The sequence below is a fragment of the Cololabis saira genome, chromosome 11 (assembly GCF_033807715.1).
Source record: "Cololabis saira isolate AMF1-May2022 chromosome 11, fColSai1.1, whole genome shotgun sequence".
NCBI lineage: Eukaryota > Metazoa > Chordata > Actinopteri > Beloniformes > Belonidae > Cololabis > Cololabis saira.
In genome coordinates, this window is record NC_084597.1 from 2,285,874 (window position 1) to 2,304,979 (window position 19,106).

A 19,106-nucleotide genomic window follows, 5' to 3' on the forward strand; every position below is an offset into this window, starting at 1 on the left:
TTTGTTTTGTTTGAGAAAATGCTTTGAAAAAAAGCTGAGGGAAGAGTTGGTGGAGTATCAAGTCATAGCAAGCAAGGATCTCCCACAGGAAGAGATAGTTGAAGGTTCTGGTTCTTCTAGGGAAAGAGGAGAGCTTTACAAATCTGGCATCACTGATGAAGGCAAAGCTCTGCATCCCTCACAGCAATGCAAGCTCAGAGAGCTCATTCAGCATGGTGAAAAAGATCCTCACAGGAAACACAATGAGTATGGATAATTCTACTCTTTGCGCACTCCTTTCTTGCAAGATAAACCATACCAGCCCTGGCCACAAGTATGTACCCTCCAAGAAAGGGATTGAAGCTGCAAAGTCTGACACCTACAATTACAACAGGTCCTTGGGTGACAAAGGGAACCTGGAAAATTCTACAAATATTGTATTTTATTGTTGTTAATACTAAACTTATTTGGCTCCAAGAAGGCTGTAGAATCATTTTGGGAGGTACATTTTAGCACATTTCATTGTAGCTATGGATTTAAAGCTCATTAAAAGTCACCTTGTTTAGGGCTGCTCGGTAGCGCAGTGGGTTAAGCAGTGGCTCATATACTGAGGCTACAGTCCTCCTCCTGCAGCGGTCGCAGGTTCGAATCCCGGCCTGCGCACCTTTGCTGCGTGTCATCCACGTTCTCTCTCTACCCGTTTCCAGTCTGCATCTTTAATAAAGGGCCACTAGAGCCCAAAAAATCTTTAAAAAAAAAAAAAAAAGTCGCCTTGTTTATATCAGGGCGGGGATGTTGTGAGTGGAGCATTCCAACCGCTACCCCAGAAAAAATCCCTATTTTTCACAGCCCAATGTTGGCAGGTATGCAACTTATTAATGTAAATAACTTAAAGTAAAATCAAACTAAGTTTTGTCCTTGCTCTATTTTTAAAAATGCAACCCGGATTCATCCTGTTCAGTCTTCACACTGGGACAAAACCAGTGTCTCATACGTTCAGAGACCGTGGCGCTCAAAGTGCGAAAGTGAAACGCCACTGAAACAAAACACAAAGTTTTTCATCAAACATATCCACTGAAGTCACAGAAAAATAAACTGACCATCTTAAAACATCCATGTTTGGGTCCAGATACAGCTGTGAGACAGCTTTCTCCACAATGAACATAATTAAAACTAAATATCGTTTCAGGCTCATCAATGAGCACCTCCACATGTGTATGAGAACCTGACACCATCCAGCCCAGATTTAAAGTCCTGGCAGGAGAAATTAAAGCTCAGTTCTCTCACTGAACGACAGAAAGTGGGGGCATAAGATTATAACAGGGGAAGAAAGAAAAACTGCAAAACTGTTAAATTGTTAAGATGTGTTTATATTAATTTAGTATAAAAATGTGTTGAGACAATTAACAAAGAAAAGGGGAAATTCAAACTGCTGGTAGAGAAATAAAATAAGATAGCATTTGAAAAATAAAATAAAATCTATTTTATTTTTAAGAGAAAAAAAATATGTTTAATTCAAGTTAAACATGTTAATTGGCAAATATGTACTTTTTTTAATATAACAGTCAGATGCAGATGTTGATACAACTATGAGGCTACTTGAATATATATATATATATATATATATATATATATATATATATATATATATATATATATATATATATATATATATATATATATATATATATATATATATATATATATATATATATATATATATATATATATATATATATTATGATGTTCTGGATCTTCGCTTGAGTAAATTTTCTCTAAATGGAGTGTTAATATTTAATGGGCCCCGGGCCACTCTGTACTGAAAAAATTGGGCCCCAAGGTCAGAAAGGTTAAGAACCCCTGCTCTAACTGATGTTATATTTAATTTTCTCAGATGTCAAAAATAAGAACTTTATTGATCCCACATAGGAGTAATTCATGTTTTATCAGCTATAGAGAACAAGGTAGTGCCGAAAAACAATATATATCCCCCTCACAAAAATAAGACAAATAGAGAAACATATTTTCTCATAAAAAAAAAACAAATTTTAAATTTTTCAAATAACAAAATAACATATTCGAACAATTTTTCAGACAATAAAATGACATTTGAACCATTTTCAGACAATAAAATAACTGAAAAAATCAGAAAAATGGTTCAAATGTGTTATTTTGTCACTTGAAATATTTAAAATATGTTTATGTAATTTCTTATTCTCTTATCTATTTCTTATTCTCTTATTTTTGTGATTTTTCTTTATTTTTTGTGAGCTGATATAACATGAATTACTCCTATGTGGGATCAATAAAGTTCTTATTTTTGCCATCTGAGAAAATTAAATATATTATATTTGGTGCCTAACTGTTTCCCAAGTATATTAGTGCGTGTGTGAATGAATAAATGAGACGTAAAATGAAAATAAGTCAATTTACTTGTATTAGTTTACAGCGCAGTCAAAGAATTACTTAGATTACGCTTTAATATCGGTGACAATATGTGCACATTCTGTGAAAATGAAATTGAAACTACGGACCATATTTTCTTCTCTTGTGATGCAAAACAAACATTCTGGAATAATCTTCACAGATTTATTAAATGGAAAATTGCATCGTTCCCATCCTCTATTTCTAAAGATAATGTAACTTTTGGTGTGATCCTGAAAAACAAAAATGATGAACTCTGTTGCAATGTAATCCTCTTTATCCACAAGAATAGGATAAAATAAACTAAAATCATCCCCCAAATGATGTGTATTTATGAACGAATTTAAAATGTATTTGAAATCTCTAAAACTTATAACAACAATTGAGGCACGAAATGTATATGATCTCTTAAAGAATTTTCCTACTGAATTGAATAAAATCAGTCTGAATTCCCCCTTATAAAAGCTGATTTTTTCCTTACTAGTTTTATTACTTTACTAATTTAATTACTTATTTATATAAGTTCCTTTTATTTCATTATGTCTGTTTATTATTTATTTTATTCAGTCTGTTGCACTTTATGTTAAAGCATTTTAAAATATGTCACATTAGGGTCAGTTTCATGTTACTCTTTCTGGATTTCTAATATATATATATATATATATATATATATATATATATATATATATATATATATATATATATATATATATATATATTAATATATATTACTATAATGCTGTTTTATTCGTCATGCTCAATTCACTCAGCTGTTGTAATCTTTTCTATTAATAACGTCATTATATGTACTACATTTGTTTAATTGTTGTTTATTATTACTGTTGTAATTGCACATGTACATTTACCTGCCTTGGGAACGCCTGAATGTGTTTTCACTAATTGTGACGTCTGACTTTTCAATAAAGTTTCTAAAAAAAAAAAGTCTATGATCACGCTCATAGACATATATAAAGGCTAGATGACTCGTCCGCGCTGCTGCCAATGGAGAGCGACGTCGTCACACGGCGGCCATCTTGCCACAGGAGAGCTCGCTCACTTTAACATTGTGTTCAATGGAGCATGTACTGCTTAAACAACCTTAACTTGCTCAATTCTCAACAGATTTTCAAACAGTTTGGTTTGTCATGAACGTCAGAGATGTAGTTATGACACTGCATACTTGTGAATAATTATAAACATTGAAAAACGTACTTTTATATGAAAATAACCAGAAACAGATAGCCATGACATGGTTTTCATATTTAATCAATATTTCTATAGTATTCTTAGTAATATTTATAGTTACATTATAACATATATATATATTATTACCATATAACATATGTATATATATATATATATATATATATATATATATATATATATATATATATATATATATATATATATATATATATATATATATATATATATATATATATATATATATATACATACATACATATTATTACCATATAACATGTATTCATATGACATAACATATTAATATATTATTACATTATGATGTATTTACGTCATGACATTACATTACATATGTGTGTCTATATATATATATATATATATATATATATATATATATATATATATATATATATATATATATATATACACCTCTATCCATTAAGTGTAATGAGATTTTTTTTACTAAAATGAGACATTTTAACTAGAAATAATACAAATATTCTTGTTAAGATTGTGAGTTTTTGCAGTGATCCATGTTACTTATCCTGTGAAGGACAGAGTCATATTGATAAGTTCAGAAAAGTGTTTTTTATTGTTGTGTTTTGATGTATTTGATGTAAGCCCAGTGGATATTTAAAGCTTACAGAAGGCTGCATTTAACTGCTGCTATGTCATTCCTGCAGTATTTCTGCAGGTGTTTTGGTCACTGCTATTATTTGTAATATATTATATTATTTGTAATCAGCACAAATTATCTGTCCCCATACGATAAAATCCACCATCCCCCCTGATTTTTTTTTTTTACAACTTGAGTACTGGTGGTCACCCTTGATAACTTGGGCAGGTAACGTTAGTTAGTGGTGATACACAACTATTGTATATGCTGCATGATTAGGTCGTTTTTCGCAACGAAGAGATACAATTTCAACATGTCCAAGCATCCCAAATCATACCCACGTTAATGACGTTTATGATGAACCAATCCGTTTGTAAATCCGTCAAGATTTCAGCAAGTTATGAGTATTTTTGTCTGTACAGACCACTCACCCTCCAACAGCAACAACTATAGCGCACGCATGCGCACCAGAGAGTCTCCTGTGGCAAGATGGCCGCGGGTGAACGACGCTGGAGACTCCGCCGTGAGTCATCTAGCCTTTATATATGTCTATGATCACATATATCACATATAAACAAGGCATGTTATCGTCCAGTTTACCCAGAGGATGCATCGTGACGCGCTGTGGAGGATGAGCAAGGACTCGGCCGTCTGCAGGGAGCTAGGGGTCGGCTTCATGGAGGACCTCTGCAAGGCTGACAGAGAATCGAGAGCAGCACTGTGGCCAAGGATTCAGCAAGCAAGAGCAGCTGGAAAACGAGCGTACTACAGAGGTGGTGCAGGTTATATCGACGGACAAAAAATTACTTAAAACTACTCATCTCATAAGGTTTTCAGTGATAATCCATGTGATATTTATGTTAAAAGGCACTTTTAATGTGTTTACAAGCTGGATAGTCAAGTTATGACTGTTGAATTTGAAGGGACGCTGCCTGTTGTGGGGTTTTTTTCACCTCTCTTTAAGTTAAATTTACATTTTTACTAGCGTTTGCTAGTCTTTGTTCAAAATGAATGTTCAGTTTTCATGTATTTCTCTCAATGCTAGGGGCTTAAGAGATAACACTAAAAGAAAATCTATTTTTTTATTTTGTAAGGGCGAAAAGGCTAATTTTACTTTGTTACAAGAAACACACTCTACGTTAGAAGATGAAACATTTTGGAGAAATCAATGGGGCGACAAGATTATCTTTGATCATGGCTCCAAAAAATCAGCAGGGATAGCCATCTTATTCTGTAACTCTCCTGCTAAATTGGTGACATCTAGAAATAGCAATAGCGGTCATTGGTTAATTGGTGTCCTGAATTTAGATGATCAACACATTATCCTGGTTAATATATATGGTTTTAATAACCTTAATCAGAACAAACAATTGATTTCCGATATTTCCATTGCCATTACAAACCTTAAACAGCTCTTCCCAACAGCCAATGTAATTATAGGTGGTGACTTCAATATGGTTAATGATGAATGCCTTGATAGACATCCTCCCAAATCTCAAAACATTTCTGCTAACCTTGTCCTCTCTGATTTCTGCAGCTCCCATAACCTACTGGATGTTTGGCGCCTTAAACATCCCGATTCCAAACAGTATTCATGGTTCAAACCAAATAATTTAGCAAAATCAAGAATTGATTTTTGGTTAATTTCGGACTTGTTGTTGGCCTCCGTATCTGATTGCTCTATTTCTGCTGCTCCTCTCACAGATCACTCCACCATCAAGCTAAATTTGGGACCCCCTGGTATCAATCGGAGGAATAAAGGATACTGGAAATTCAATGCAAGTTTATTAAAATGTCAGTCCTTTCATGATGATATCAAAACCTTAATCTCAGATGTAATGTATGATGAGTCAATAATATCTTATGTTTCTAAATGGGAATTCTTAAAATTCAAAATTCGTGAATTTGCTATTCGTTTTGGAAAATCACTTAACAGAAGTAACAAATTATCAGAAATTAATATCATTAAAGAAATAAACTCCTACAGTAACAAAACTTCCCAGACTGATGAAGATAAACAGAAATTACAAATTCTGCAAACTAAGCTCGATGAAATCTATATCAGAAAAGCTGAAGGTGCATATATTAGATCAAGAGCAAAATGGATAGAGGAAGGAGAAAAAAGCACAGCATATTTTTGTCGATTAGAAAAAGGACGACAGGAAAGAAATTCAATCAAAACACTGTTGATTAATGATCAAACTGTCACAGATCCAGCTATAATTGCAAAAGAAATTGTTTCCTTCTATACTAAGTTATACTCCTCGTCTTTCTCTAGAGATGATGCTGACAACCTTTTTAACCATATTAAAGGTCTCACTCCTACTATAGAGAAAGAGTTTGCAGATTTATGTGATTCCGATATCTCCTCTATTGAACTTGACAGCGCAGTAAACAGTTTATCTTTGAACAAATCCCCAGGGAGTGATGGTCTTACTGCAAATTTTTATAAACATTTCTGGGATTTATTGAAAGAGCCATTCTCTCTTATGTTAAAAGAAGCAACAGACAATATCACATTTCCCTCTAGTATGAAACAAGGAATAATAACTCTGATTCCAAAACCGGGCAAAAACCCAAGAATATTAGAAAATCTTAGACCGATCACCTTATTAAACAACGACTACAAAATTGTTACCCTTATCTATGCCAACAGATTAAAAAAGCACTTGCATAAAATCATAAGTGACTCCCAATCTGGCTTCGTGAAAGGTAGATCCATTCACAACAACATTCGCTTAATCCTTGATCTTCTAGATTATAATAATTTAATAGAAGATGATGGTTTTATTTTGTTTCTTGATTTCTATAAAGCGTTTGATTCGATTGAGCATCCATTCATTTTTCAGTGTTTAAAATTAATTGGTTTTGGTGATAAATTCAGAAACATCTTTGAATCCCTTTACGAAAATTCAAATAGCTGTATATCCTTACCAGAAGGAACATCACCTCGATTCACAATTAAACGAGGAGTAAAACAAGGTTGTCCCATTTCTCCATTTTTCTTCATAATAGCTACAGAAATGCTCTCTATCCTCATCAAAAATTCCAATATTGCACCTTTAGAGGTTCTTGGAATACCTGTAATCATTAGCCAGTTAGCAGATGACACTACCATCTTCATGAAACAAGTATCTGAAACCCCTAAAATTTTGCATATTATTGATATTTTCTCCAAAGCCTCAGGGCTGAAATTAAATTTAAACAAATGTGAGCTAATGCCAATCCACCATAGTCACTTATCAGAGGCATACAACATCCCTATAAAATCCGCTGTCAAATATCTTGGCATTTTTATCTCTAAAGATTCAGCAGAAAGTGAAAATAAAAATGTCTGGAGGGTAATTAATGAATCCCAAACCAAGCTCAACTCCTGGTTATTAAGAGACATCAGTTTACTGGGTCGTATCTTCTTGACAAAAATGGAAAGCCTCTCCAGATGTATTTACCCGGCTTACTCACTATCTATTCCCAATAGTGTCATTAAAAAGATTAACCAGGTTAACTTTAACTATATCTGGAAAAAGAAAATTCATTACATCAGGAAAACCGAACTAACCAAAGAATTCAAAGATGGAGGCCTGCAAGCTATTGATTTTGATTTTATTAATGGCACTCTAAAAATGAACTGGTTGAAATCTTTTCTAAACAATAAGAGCTTTTGGTTTCATATCCCCAGAGTAATTTTTAATAAACTGGGAGGCATTGAACTGTTACTAAGATGCGACTTCGCCATTCAAAAACTTCCAATCAGATTATCCAGTTTTCACCAGCAGGTACTTTTGTATTGGAAACTATTGTATAATCATAACTTTACCCCCCACAATAGTCTAATATGGAACAATCGCTATATCACAGTCAGAAACAAGTCGTTGTACAACAAGAACTGGATGGAAAAGGATATTTGGTCTGTCCTTCACTTAGTTGACAGTGTTGGTGATTTGTTATCATATGAGAACTTTTGCCTTAAATATGACCTAGGCTGCAACCGTACGACATTTAAATCTATTACCAAGGCCATCCCCAAATCTATTTTGATTTTAATAAAGGGTATTGTAACTAACCCTGCTCCTATTAGCCCTCTTTTTCCACAACTTTTGGTTGGTGGCTGTGACTTTAACGACGGTAAAATTCCAAACAAATCAATTAGAAATATGTTTAATTTCATTTCATACCCTTTGGTATCCTATAGAAACTCAATCTTACAATTTTACCCCAAACATATCATCACCATGTTACGAACAAAATATTTAAAATTTCCAATCGCTCCCAAAGCAAAAGAACTCCATTTTAAAACCTTAAATGGTGTATATCCATCCAGTGATCTGTTGCGACAACGATTTGGTATTGATACTAATAACTGTATGTTCTGTGATGGATGTGAAACTACTGATCATTTATTTTTTCATTGTATGTATTCTAAAACCCTTTGGCAGGATATACATGACTGGCTTCACCCAAAGGTTTTTGACCTGCAAGACTTTTCACGTGAAGCTATTATTTTTGGACTTTCAATGAACAATAACATCGATGATTTCCTTATCAATAATATTATAATTCTGGGTAAATTCCACATCCACAAATCTAAGTATATGAAGGTGAAACCTCGTTTTTGTATATTCCACAACGAATTCCTCCATTTTTTTAAAGCCCTTAAACTCATGACAAAAAGAAATGCAGTACAACTTTTGAACACAATTGAAGAATATAATTTATTGGATAAGCCCTAGCCCCTTAAGTTATTTTCCTTTTTTTATTTTATTTCTTTTCCTTCTGTTCTCTCTTTATGCACCTTTTCCCTGATACATGTTGAAAAAAAATGTTATGCCTTGTTGTTTGTATATGAATATATTTTCAATAAAAAAAAAAAAAATGAAAAAAAAAAAAAAAAAAAAAAAAAAAAAAAAAATATGTCTATGATCACGCTGGGTCATCACGTGATTCCTCCTTTTCATCGGGTCATCACGTGACTCCTCCTGTGCCAGCGGAAGTGAAGGACGTCATTTCCGTGTTAGTGGTTAATGGCGGCTCCGGTCCGGTTTTATAATAGATCCATCCTCCGGTCCCGCTCTATAATACATCCATGGTCCCGCCGTGATGATTAAAGCCCCGTGTGTGTGTGTTTCTGCTGAGTCATCATGGTGCAGACCTGCTCGGCCTACGGCTGCAAGAACCGCTACCACAAAGACAACGACATCTCCTTCCACAAGTCAGTGTGTTTACCACCTTATTATTATCATTATTGTTATTGTTTTACCACGTTAGTGAGTGTTTGTGTTTTAAGGACGTTATTCCCGTTTCTCCGGAATAACGGAGCCCGTTTTGGTTAGTATTTAGCTGCAGTTAAGCCAAGTCTCGCGAGACCAGAGCAGGAGACGGAGGAGTTTAAACGGAATGAAGTTAAATCACGTTGAAGTTAAAACGTGAGTTTCAGAGCAGAAAAACAGTCGAAAATGTCGAGAAAAATTCTAAATGTCGAGAAAAAATTTAATGTCGAGAAAAAGTGGAAATGTCGAAGAAAAAAAGTCGAAATATCGAAGAAAAAAAGTCAAAATGTCGAAGAAAAAAGTCGAAATGTCGAAGAAAAAAAGTCGAAATATCGAAGAAAAAAGACGAAACGTCGAGAAAAAAGTTGAAGTTTTTCTTCCTTCCTTCTTTCCTCCCTTCCTTCATTCCTTCCTTCCTTCATCCCTTCTTTCCTTCCTTCCTTTTTTCTTTCTTCCTTCCTTCTTTCCTTCCTTCCTTCCTTCCTTCCTTCCTTCTTTCCTCCCTTCCTTCTTTCCTCTCTTCCTCCTCCCTTGCCCCTAGGACAGCAGGTTAAAGAAGCATATATGTGTACTATTGAGCATTAACATGTGTTAATATAAATATATTAAAGAAGCATATATGTGTACTATTGAGCATTAACATGTGTTAATATAAATATATTAAAGAAGCATATATGTGTACTATTGAGCATTAACATGTGTTAATATAAATATATTAAAGAAGCATATATGTGTACTATTGAGCATTAACATGTGTTAATATAAATATATTAAAGAAGCATATATGTGTACTATTGAGCATTAACATGTGTTTCAGAGAGCAGGAGATATGATGACTAGTTGCCTATAAGTATTGTAATGGTGCAAAAAGTCAAACTTCATGTTCATGTTATCATTTATCCTAACCTTTATTGGAATGTACATCCAAGTTTAGTTGCAGGAATCTGAGGGAACGGATGTAAGAACAAAACTGGACAAGAACATCTGAAACAACCACAACCAAATTCACTCTATCCGGATGGAGCAATTTAACTGGATAGTTTTTATTAAAGGCCCAAATGAAATAGAGTAACGAGGCTGTTTTTAAAATGTAAGGAGTAAAAAGTACAGATAATTGTGTGAAAATGTAAGGAGTAAAAGTAAAAAGTCGTCTGAAAAATAATTACTCCAGTGAAGTATAGATAACCAAAATTTCTACTTAAGTAAGGTAATGAAGTATTTGTACTTTGTTACTTGACACCTCTGGCTTTAAAGTAACTAAAACGTTACTTTTCATAGTAACTCATTACTTTTTGGTCTAAGTAACTGAGTTACTTTTGAATGAAGTAACTAGTTACTATTCTTCAGTAACTAGCACAACACTGTTTCTAACATCTGCTAATTCATTTATATACTGGATATATATATATATATATATATATATATATATATATATATATATATATATATATATATGTATATGTAGGGCTGGAAATTGTTAGATCTGGCAACCTTGACCTAAATTTAGTTTGAAAATGGTTTTAAATCTCTATCCAAGGGTCTTAATTTTAGAATCTTAATTATGAAAAAGTAGATTTCATCGTTTTGAGAATATGGGTTGCCAGGTTGGGCAAATTTCAGCCCAATTGGGCTGAAAAATGTATCTTTTTGGAGTTTTTACTAAATATTTAGGAGAAATGATGTAGTAATGTAGTAATAACTGGAGAATGTTTAATTCGAGCATATTTTTCATGATTTGTGCCGGTTTTACGGCGTGTTTGGGCTGGAACCTGTCAGATCTGGCAACCTCAACATCGGGTTTCTTAGTAAATGTCTTAAATTTTCTTTAAAAAGTCTTAAATGTCAATTCAAGGGTCTTAATTTTGCAATCTTAATCATTAAGAAGTCGATTTAATGGTTTTGAGGATCCGTGTTGCCAGGTTGGACAAGTTTCAGCCCAATTGGGCTGAAAAATCTAGATTTGGGCTGATTTTCCTGGTTTATACTAAATATTTAGGGGAAATGATGTTATGATTTAGGGTTGGAACATAGAGAAGGTTGGATTTGAACTGGTTTTTTTAAATTTAATTTTGGCGAGGTTTTATGTCGCGTTTGGGCTGGAAATTGTCAGATCTGGCAACCTCAACTGTATTTTTTTTGGCCTTGAATGTTGTTTTTTTTATTTAATTATTTATTTTCTTTTTTCCCGGCAGGTTTCCTCTGGCGCGGCCCGACGTGTGCGGGAAGTGGGTGGCGGCGATGAGACGGAACAACTTCAAGCCCAGCAAGTACAGCAACATCTGCTCGCAGCATTTCTCCAGCGACGCCTTCAAGCGCGAATGTAACAACCGCGTCCTGAAGGAGAACGCCGTCCCGTCGCTGTTCACGCTCAGCAACGTCCACGTAAGTTTCAGAGCAGGAAGACAGTCGAAATGTCGAGAAAAAAGCGGAAATGTTGAAAACGCATGAAAAAACGCACGAAAGAACGCACGCACGAAAAAAGGGAATAAAGTCGAAATGTCAAAGAAAAAAGTCGAAATGTCGAAGATAAAGGTAGAAATGTCGAAGAAAAAAGTCAAAAAGTCGAAATGTCGAAGAAAAAAGTCGAAATGTCGAAGAAAAAAGTCGAAATGTCGAAGAAAAAAGTCGAAATGTCGAAGAAAAAAGTCGAAATGTCGAAGAAAAAAGTTGAAATGTCGAAGATAAAGGTAGAAATGTCGAAGAAAAAAAGTCGATATGTCGAAGAAAAAAAGTCAAAATGTCGAAGAAAAAGGTCGGAATGTCGAAGAAAAAAGGTCGGAATGTCGAAGAAAAAAGGTCGGAATGTCGAAGAAAAAAGGTCGGAATGTCGAAGAAAAAAGGTCGGAATGTCGAAGAAAAAAGGTCGGAATGTCGAAGAAAAAAGGTCGGAATGTCGAAGAAAAAAGGTCGGAATGTCGAAGAAAAAAGGTCGGAATGTCGAAGAAAAAAGGTCGGAATGTCGAAGAAAAAAGGTCGGAATGTCGAGGAATGTCGAGGAAAAGGTCGGAATGTCGAAGAAAAAGTCGAAACGTCGAGAGAAAAAAGTCGAAACTCCGTCCTCGTCGCTCGTCACGCTCAGCAACGTCCACGTGAGTTTCAGAGCAGTAAAACAGTTGAAATGTCAGGAAAAAAGTGGAAACGTCGAGGAAAAAAGTCGAAATGTTGAAAGTCGAAAAAATATCCCGAAAAACAGAAATATTAACCTGAAAACAGAAAAAATTATTCAGAAAAAATAAACTTAAAAAACTTAAAAAACTTAAAAAAATTACAGCGAAAAACAGAAAAAATTCAGGGATTCCAGTTCTCCGTCTCCAGACGGATTTCCGTCAATTCTAAAAAATTCAAATTCAATTCAAAAAAAGAAAGAACAAAAAAACAATTGCACGTGCGTTATCGTGTTAAACCTGAATTATGGTTCTGGTTAAATCGACGCAGAGCCTACGCCGTAGGGTACGCCGACTCGCCCCGTACGGTGCGCCTCGCCGCGTAAACTACGCCGTAGGCTCTACGTGGAGCATAAATCAGCCTTTAGGCATTAAACTGACGCTATAGACGAATCCGGCGACCGGTTTGTGTGCGCCGCCATCTTGCGGCAGCGCCATCGCTGCGGTGGCAGGTGTCAATCTGCCACCGCAGCGCTGTTATTGTAACCTGACGCTACAGCATCATTATAGCTGGATTGATGATGTTAGACAGTGGCCTTCCATAAATAATGAAGGTATCTTAAATTAATGCTGATGTTAATTTATAAATAATGATTTGTTTGAGCGATAAGCAGGAAAGAATAGAGGAATAGGGAGATAAGGGAGTGTATGATTAAACACTGTAATATAGCTCTCTCCACCTCCTCTCCTTACGAGGCATGTCTGCACAATTAAATATTACCTGTTTATGTTTTGTTTAATTTTAGGTATCCAAGAATATTTTATTGATCGCCTGGCGTCCAATGACGAAAAAAAACGCAATTACAGGTCTCTAATTGAAGGGCAGAACTATCTCAGCTCCGGATGATACAGAATACATACATAACCCCAATCTTCAGATAAAACTAGTTTGTTGAGGAAAAAATATTAACTCTATTTGTAGCTGCAGAAGAAAAAAATAATCTCACGAGGAAAAGAAAAATATTGCTCACGCCTCTTCAGCATAAAAAAAAAAAGAAAAGAGAAGTAAGAGTAATAAAAAAGATGTACTGTATGTTGTACTATTATACTAATTTATTGAAACACATGGCGAGTCAAACATTTACCAAAGCAGCTGCCAAACACTAAGGTAGTAAGACGTGGGTGTTGCAGAACTGCGGCAGTAAATCCTCATCGGAGCTTCACTCTTTAGTAGTGATTTCATATGAACCCAAACCATTAATAATCATTATTTTCTCCATATACCGCTCCCTGGCTTCCTTTTTTAAGGTATCCAGGTAAATTCCAGTTCCTTTCCAGCAGTTTAACATCTTTTTTTGCGTTCCGTCTGTTCACTTGGTGAAACAGAAAAGTAGTTTTTAAAGTCCCTCCCGTCTTCATTCACTATCAAAACAAATGCAAGTGACGGGACAGGAGTTTTCCGATGATACAAATACATTAAGAGAGCCTGGCAGGGAGCGGAGTAATAGATCCATACGTATGTCTATGGGCTGGAGCGGAGGAGCGGAGCCGCCACCGCAGTAATGGCGGCCCGCTCGACTTCCGGGTTTCGCCGGATTCGTCTATAGTAAACCAATTACGAGCCAGAGCCTTGGTATTAGCCAATCAGGAACAGAGGGGGGCGTGTTGGATCGAGGGGGTAGTCTGGGGGAGCAGTCGCCCTCCTCTTCTGCTTCTACAATTCTGTATTTCAAGGGACGGGTGGCGACGCTATCGCCTCGGCCGGCTAGCAGCTAAACTTAGAACTGGCGCGGACCAGGGGAATCCCACTGTTTAATTAAAAAAGTGGAAATGTCGAAATGTTGAGAAAAAAGTGGAAATGTCAAAGAAAAAAGTGGAAATGTTGAAGAAAAAAAGTCGAAATGTTGAGAGAAAAAAGTCGAAACGCCGTCCCGTCGCTGTTCACGCTCAGCAACGTCCACGTGAGTTTCAGAGCAGTAAAACAGTCGAAATGTCGAGAAAAATTATAAATGTCGAGAAAAAATGAAATGTTGAGAAAAAAGTCGAAATGTCGAAAACGCACGAAAAAACGCACGAAAAAAAAGGACATAATGATGATGTCAAAATGTCGAAGACAAAGGCCAAACGTTGAAGAAAAAAGTTGAAATGTCCAGAGAAAAAAGTCGATAAATAAATTGATAAATAAAACAAAGCATCTCGAAGCCGCGTGGCCGCCCCTCTGACCTCACTTCCTGTCTCCTAAGTGGGCGTGGCCGCCCCTCTGACCTCACTTCCTGTCTCCTAAGTGGGCGTGGCCTCTCCCCACATCGTTTTGGAACATACAACACTAGATACAGTACAACTTTCTTCCAAAAAGACTTAAATAATAAAATAACAGTATTATTAAGCAAAGAAGCAAGTTTTATTTTAGTTTTAAACTTCATTTTATCCGTTGGGAAAACGATGAGAGCCAAATCTGGCGAGAGTGTGTTGCTCAGACAGAGACAGGTCTCAAACAAAGTTCATTTTCTCCTAATCTGTCAGTCTGAAAATTTCCATTTTGGTGTCAGAATGTTCAGGTTTGTGGCTTTTGAAAAATGGGTCCCATATTTACTTAGGTTACTATGGGGCGAAGGAATTGGTAATAATCTGTGCTCACGTTCACTTTTCCCATAGGACTCAATAGACTCAGGACCTACTTCCTGTCTCCTAAAGGGGCGGGGCTAGGGGAGGGGGCGGGGCAGTCACGTGACACAGATACAGGAACTCGAACCGTAGTGGGCTGTAGAGTTTATTGAACGTCTCTGGTTTAATGAGAGAACTGCACCAATTGATGTGGACTATAAATTAAAAGCAAACTGACAATAATAAAACTGCTCAAAATCACCTTCCTCCTCTAAAATGCTATTGGTCTGGAGTATTTAAATAGTGTTGGTTAAAGCCTTCTTACACCTTAAATGCTGCATTAGAAAACAGAAGGGCTAATACAGCATTTAACTTATACTTTAAACCTTTGGGAAGCGTCCGCTCGGCAGAAAAGGGGCCGTTCTTAAAGGGGAACTATTATCATCTAATACCTATTTTAAACAGGCCTTGAATGTCTTAAAAACAAGCTTTTGATTGTTTTTGCTAAATAAATTAGAAATTCAGCCTCTGATCCATGTCTTTATCTTCCCATTCTCTAACCTCATTATCTATGCAGGATTCTGAGGGGGCGGGGCTATGATAATGAGGCTCTGTGCTGATTGGCTGGTGGATTCTGAGTGGGCGGGGCTATGATAATGAGGCTCTGTGCTGATTGGCTGCCTGAATGATGCAATAAACCGCTACGTAAAAATGGAGGAAGCTCCGGCCGGCAGAGTTAGTTGTGGGCGTGGTTTCACACATCAGTGGCCAACCGATGTAAATCACTCCCGTCGTTCCGTAACTTTGGGCAGCAGAATCTTATTGTCTCGTAGATCCACATCACACTGGACGATCATCCAGGCGGCTGTACAGACACTGCAGAATCTGGTTGTTTCCTCCTTCTCTGAGTTGCTGAGGGGAGACCACTTTATATATGTTAAAGCAAGAAAAAAAACACTTTATATATGTTAAAGCAAGAAAAAAACCTGGTTTTCATAATAGGTCCCCTTTAATCTAGATATTTCAACTTTTTTCTTGAAATTTCAACTTTTTTTCTTGACATTTTGACTTTTTTCTCGACATTTTTACTTTTTTCTCGAAATTTCAACTTTTTTCTCGACATTTTTACTTTTTTCTCGAAATTTCAACTTTTTTCTCGACATTTTGACTTTTTTCTCGACATTTTGACTTTTTTCTCGACATTTCGACTGGTGTTGTTGTTCCAGCCAGAGTTAGTTGTTAGTGGTTTCACCATCGCTCCATCGTTCTGTAACTTTGGGGAACAGAATCTTATTGTCTCGTAGATCCACATCACACTGGACGATCATCCAGGCGGCTGTACAGACCCTGCAGAATCTGGTTGTTTCCTCCTTCTCTGAGTTGCTGAGGGGAGACCACTTTATACATGTTAAAGCAAGAGAAAACACTTTATAAATGTTAAAGCAAGAGAAAACATGTTTTTCATAATAGGTGCAGCGCATAGCTGGCTGGGGAATATGAACTGGTCTGAAAAAAATTTTTCAGTAAAAAAAAAATTTTTTCCTGAAAAATTATACACAAAACAGGGTTGAAAAAATTACCACAGAAAAGAAGAAAATATACTTAAAATGATCCCAAACAAATTACCACAATAAACGGGAACAAAAAAGAGAAATACCATGAAAAACAGAGAGAATTATCGCAAAAAACAACATAAATTATCCAGAAAAAAACAGAAAAATTGATCTAGAAAAACAGAAAGAATTATCACGTAAAACCGAGAAAGAAAAACAGAAAAAATCCAACATTTTTTTTCTTCTGTTTTTCATGATCCTTTTTTCTGTTTTTTGGGATACTTTTGTCTGCTGATCTCGATAATTTTTTCATTTTATCTCGATAATTTTTTCTTTTTATCTCGATAATTTTTTCTCATTTTTTTCTCTTTTTCGGGATATTTTTTCTGTTTTTTGCAATATTTTCCATTCTATTTCTATTTTCGGGGAATTTTTTTCGGGGTATTTTTTGTTTTTCTGTAAAATTCTTTGCTTTTCACGATACTTTTTTCTGCTTCTGGAATAATTTTGTCTGTTCTTCTCGATTATTTTTTCTTTTAATCTCGATTATTTTTTCTGGAGAAAAACAGAAAAAAATATCCAGAAAAACAAAAAATTATCCAGAAAAACAGAAAAAGTATCGCAAAAAAACAAAAAGAATTATCGAGAAGAACCGACAAAATTATCCCAAAAAACAGAAAAAAGTATTGTGGAAAAACAGAAAGAATTTTACAGAAAAATAGAGAATTACCGTGAAAATAAAAAAAAGTATAGTGAAAACAAAAAAATATCCCAAAAACAGGACGGAAAAATGACCCCGAAAAACAGAAAAAATTATCCCTAAAAAACAAAAAATTATCCCTAAAAAAACAAAAAATTATTCAGAAAAACTGAAAGATTAACCTGAAAAACAAATTATCCTGAAAAACTGAAAAATTAAATTAAAAAATTATTCATAAAAAATGAAAAAATTACATATTTAGCATTTAGATTTCACATATAATATTAAAACTGTGATTTAAACCTCGATTTCAGGGCTGATTTCTTTAATTAACTCCGTCTTTTCTGTGTTTTTGCTCAGTTGGCGTCCGACGAGGATTTCACCGACGCGCCGGAGTCGCCGCCGCTGCTAACGCTAACACCGCTGCCGCTAACACCGCTGCCGCTCACGGGGGCCCCCGTTAGCGGCGTTAGCGACCCGGCGGCCATGATCTCCTGCGACCACAACTACACGGCCGAGGACTCGGCGCGGCAGCGGCGGCGTGCCGAGCGGCTGGAGCAGCAGCTAGCGCGCCTGCGGCGGCGGCTACGCGCCGCGCAGCAGCGTATCCGGCGGCAGGAGACGCAGCTGAGGAAGATGAGGGAACTCTGCACGGTGTCGGCTAGCGCCGGGAAGGTCACGTTCGGCGAGGGCTGCGTCATCCTGCTGCCGCACAAGGACGGCTAGCGCCGCTAGCGCCGCGTCATCCTGCTGCCGCACAAGGACGGCTAGCGCCGCTAGCGCTGCGTCATCCTGCTGCCGCACAAGGACGGCTAACGCCGCTAGCGCCGCGTCATCCTGCTGCCGCACAAGGACGGCTAACGCCGCTAGCGCCGCGTCATCCTGCTGCCGCACAAGGACGGCTAACGCCGCTAGCGCTGTGTCATCCTGCTGCCGCACAAGGACGGCTAACGCCGCTAGCGCCGTGTCATCCTGCTGCCGCACAAGGACGGCTAACGCCGCTAGCGCCGCGTCATCCTGCTGCCGCACAAGGACGGCTAACGCCGCTAGCGCCGCGTCATCCTGCTGCCGCACAAGGACGGCTAACGCCGCTAGCGCCGTGTCATCCTGCTGCCGCACAAGGACGGCTAACGCCGCTAGCGCCGCGTCATCCTGCTGCCGCACAAGGACGGCTAGCGCCGCGTCATCCTGCTGCCGCACAAGGACGGCTAGTGCCGCTAGCGCCGCGTCATCCTGCTGCCGCACAAGGACGGCTAGCGCCGTGTCATCTTGCTGCCGCACAAGGACGGCTAGCGCCGCGTCATCCTGCTGCCGCACAAGGACGGCTAGCGCCGCTAGCGCCGCGTCATCCTGCTGCCGCACAAGGACAGCTAGCACCGCTAGCGCCGCGTCATCTTGCTGCCGCACAAGGACGGCTAGCGCCGCGTCATCCTGCTGCCGCACAAGGACGGCTAGCGCCGCCGCCGCCGCAGACTCTTTACCAAAGACTCCGGGACTCGTTAGCTCCGTTCTGGGATTCAGGGCTAATGCTAATAAAACGCTACATCAACATTTCCACTTTTTTGAGTGTTTTGTTGTTTTTTTTTATGTTGAAAGAAAAAGTCAGAATGTCGTGAATAAAGTTTAAATTTTCAAAATAAAAGTGTCATACATGGA

General features: G+C 37.2%; 1 protein-coding gene across 3 annotated transcripts; it reads left to right on the forward strand.

Annotated features, from left to right (window-relative positions):
• The first annotated feature begins 4,679 nt into the window (after positions 1-4,679).
• thap1 (THAP domain containing, apoptosis associated protein 1) lies at positions 4,680-18,180 on the forward strand. Of its 3 annotated transcripts, XM_061733613.1 has the most exons (5): positions 4,680-4,745; positions 4,818-4,995; positions 5,927-6,000; positions 11,682-11,871; positions 17,811-18,180. In XM_061733613.1, coding segments are annotated over exons 3-5 (558 nt in total). In that variant the 5' UTR covers positions 4,680-4,745; positions 4,818-4,995; positions 5,927-5,998; the 3' UTR covers positions 18,177-18,180. The 3 variants fall into 3 exon arrangements, with proteins under 3 accessions (XP_061589597.1, XP_061589596.1, XP_061589595.1); XM_061733612.1 differs by having other exon boundaries at positions 4,818-6,000; XM_061733611.1 differs by lacking the exons at positions 4,680-4,745; positions 4,818-4,995; positions 5,927-6,000 and adding an exon at positions 9,173-9,431.
• Positions 18,181-19,106: the final 926 nt, after the last annotated feature.

Coding starts and splice junctions, on each gene's coding strand:
- thap1 (XM_061733611.1), top strand. CDS start 9,361: ATGGTGCAGACCTGCTCGGCCTACGGCTGCAAGAACCGCTACCACAAA. Junction 9,432..11,681: donor AACGACATCTCCTTCCACAA/GTCAGTGTGTTT, acceptor TTTTCCCGGCAG/GTTTCCTCTGGCGCGGCCCG. Junction 11,872..17,810: donor TCACGCTCAGCAACGTCCAC/GTAAGTTTCAGA, acceptor GTTTTTGCTCAG/TTGGCGTCCGACGAGGATTT.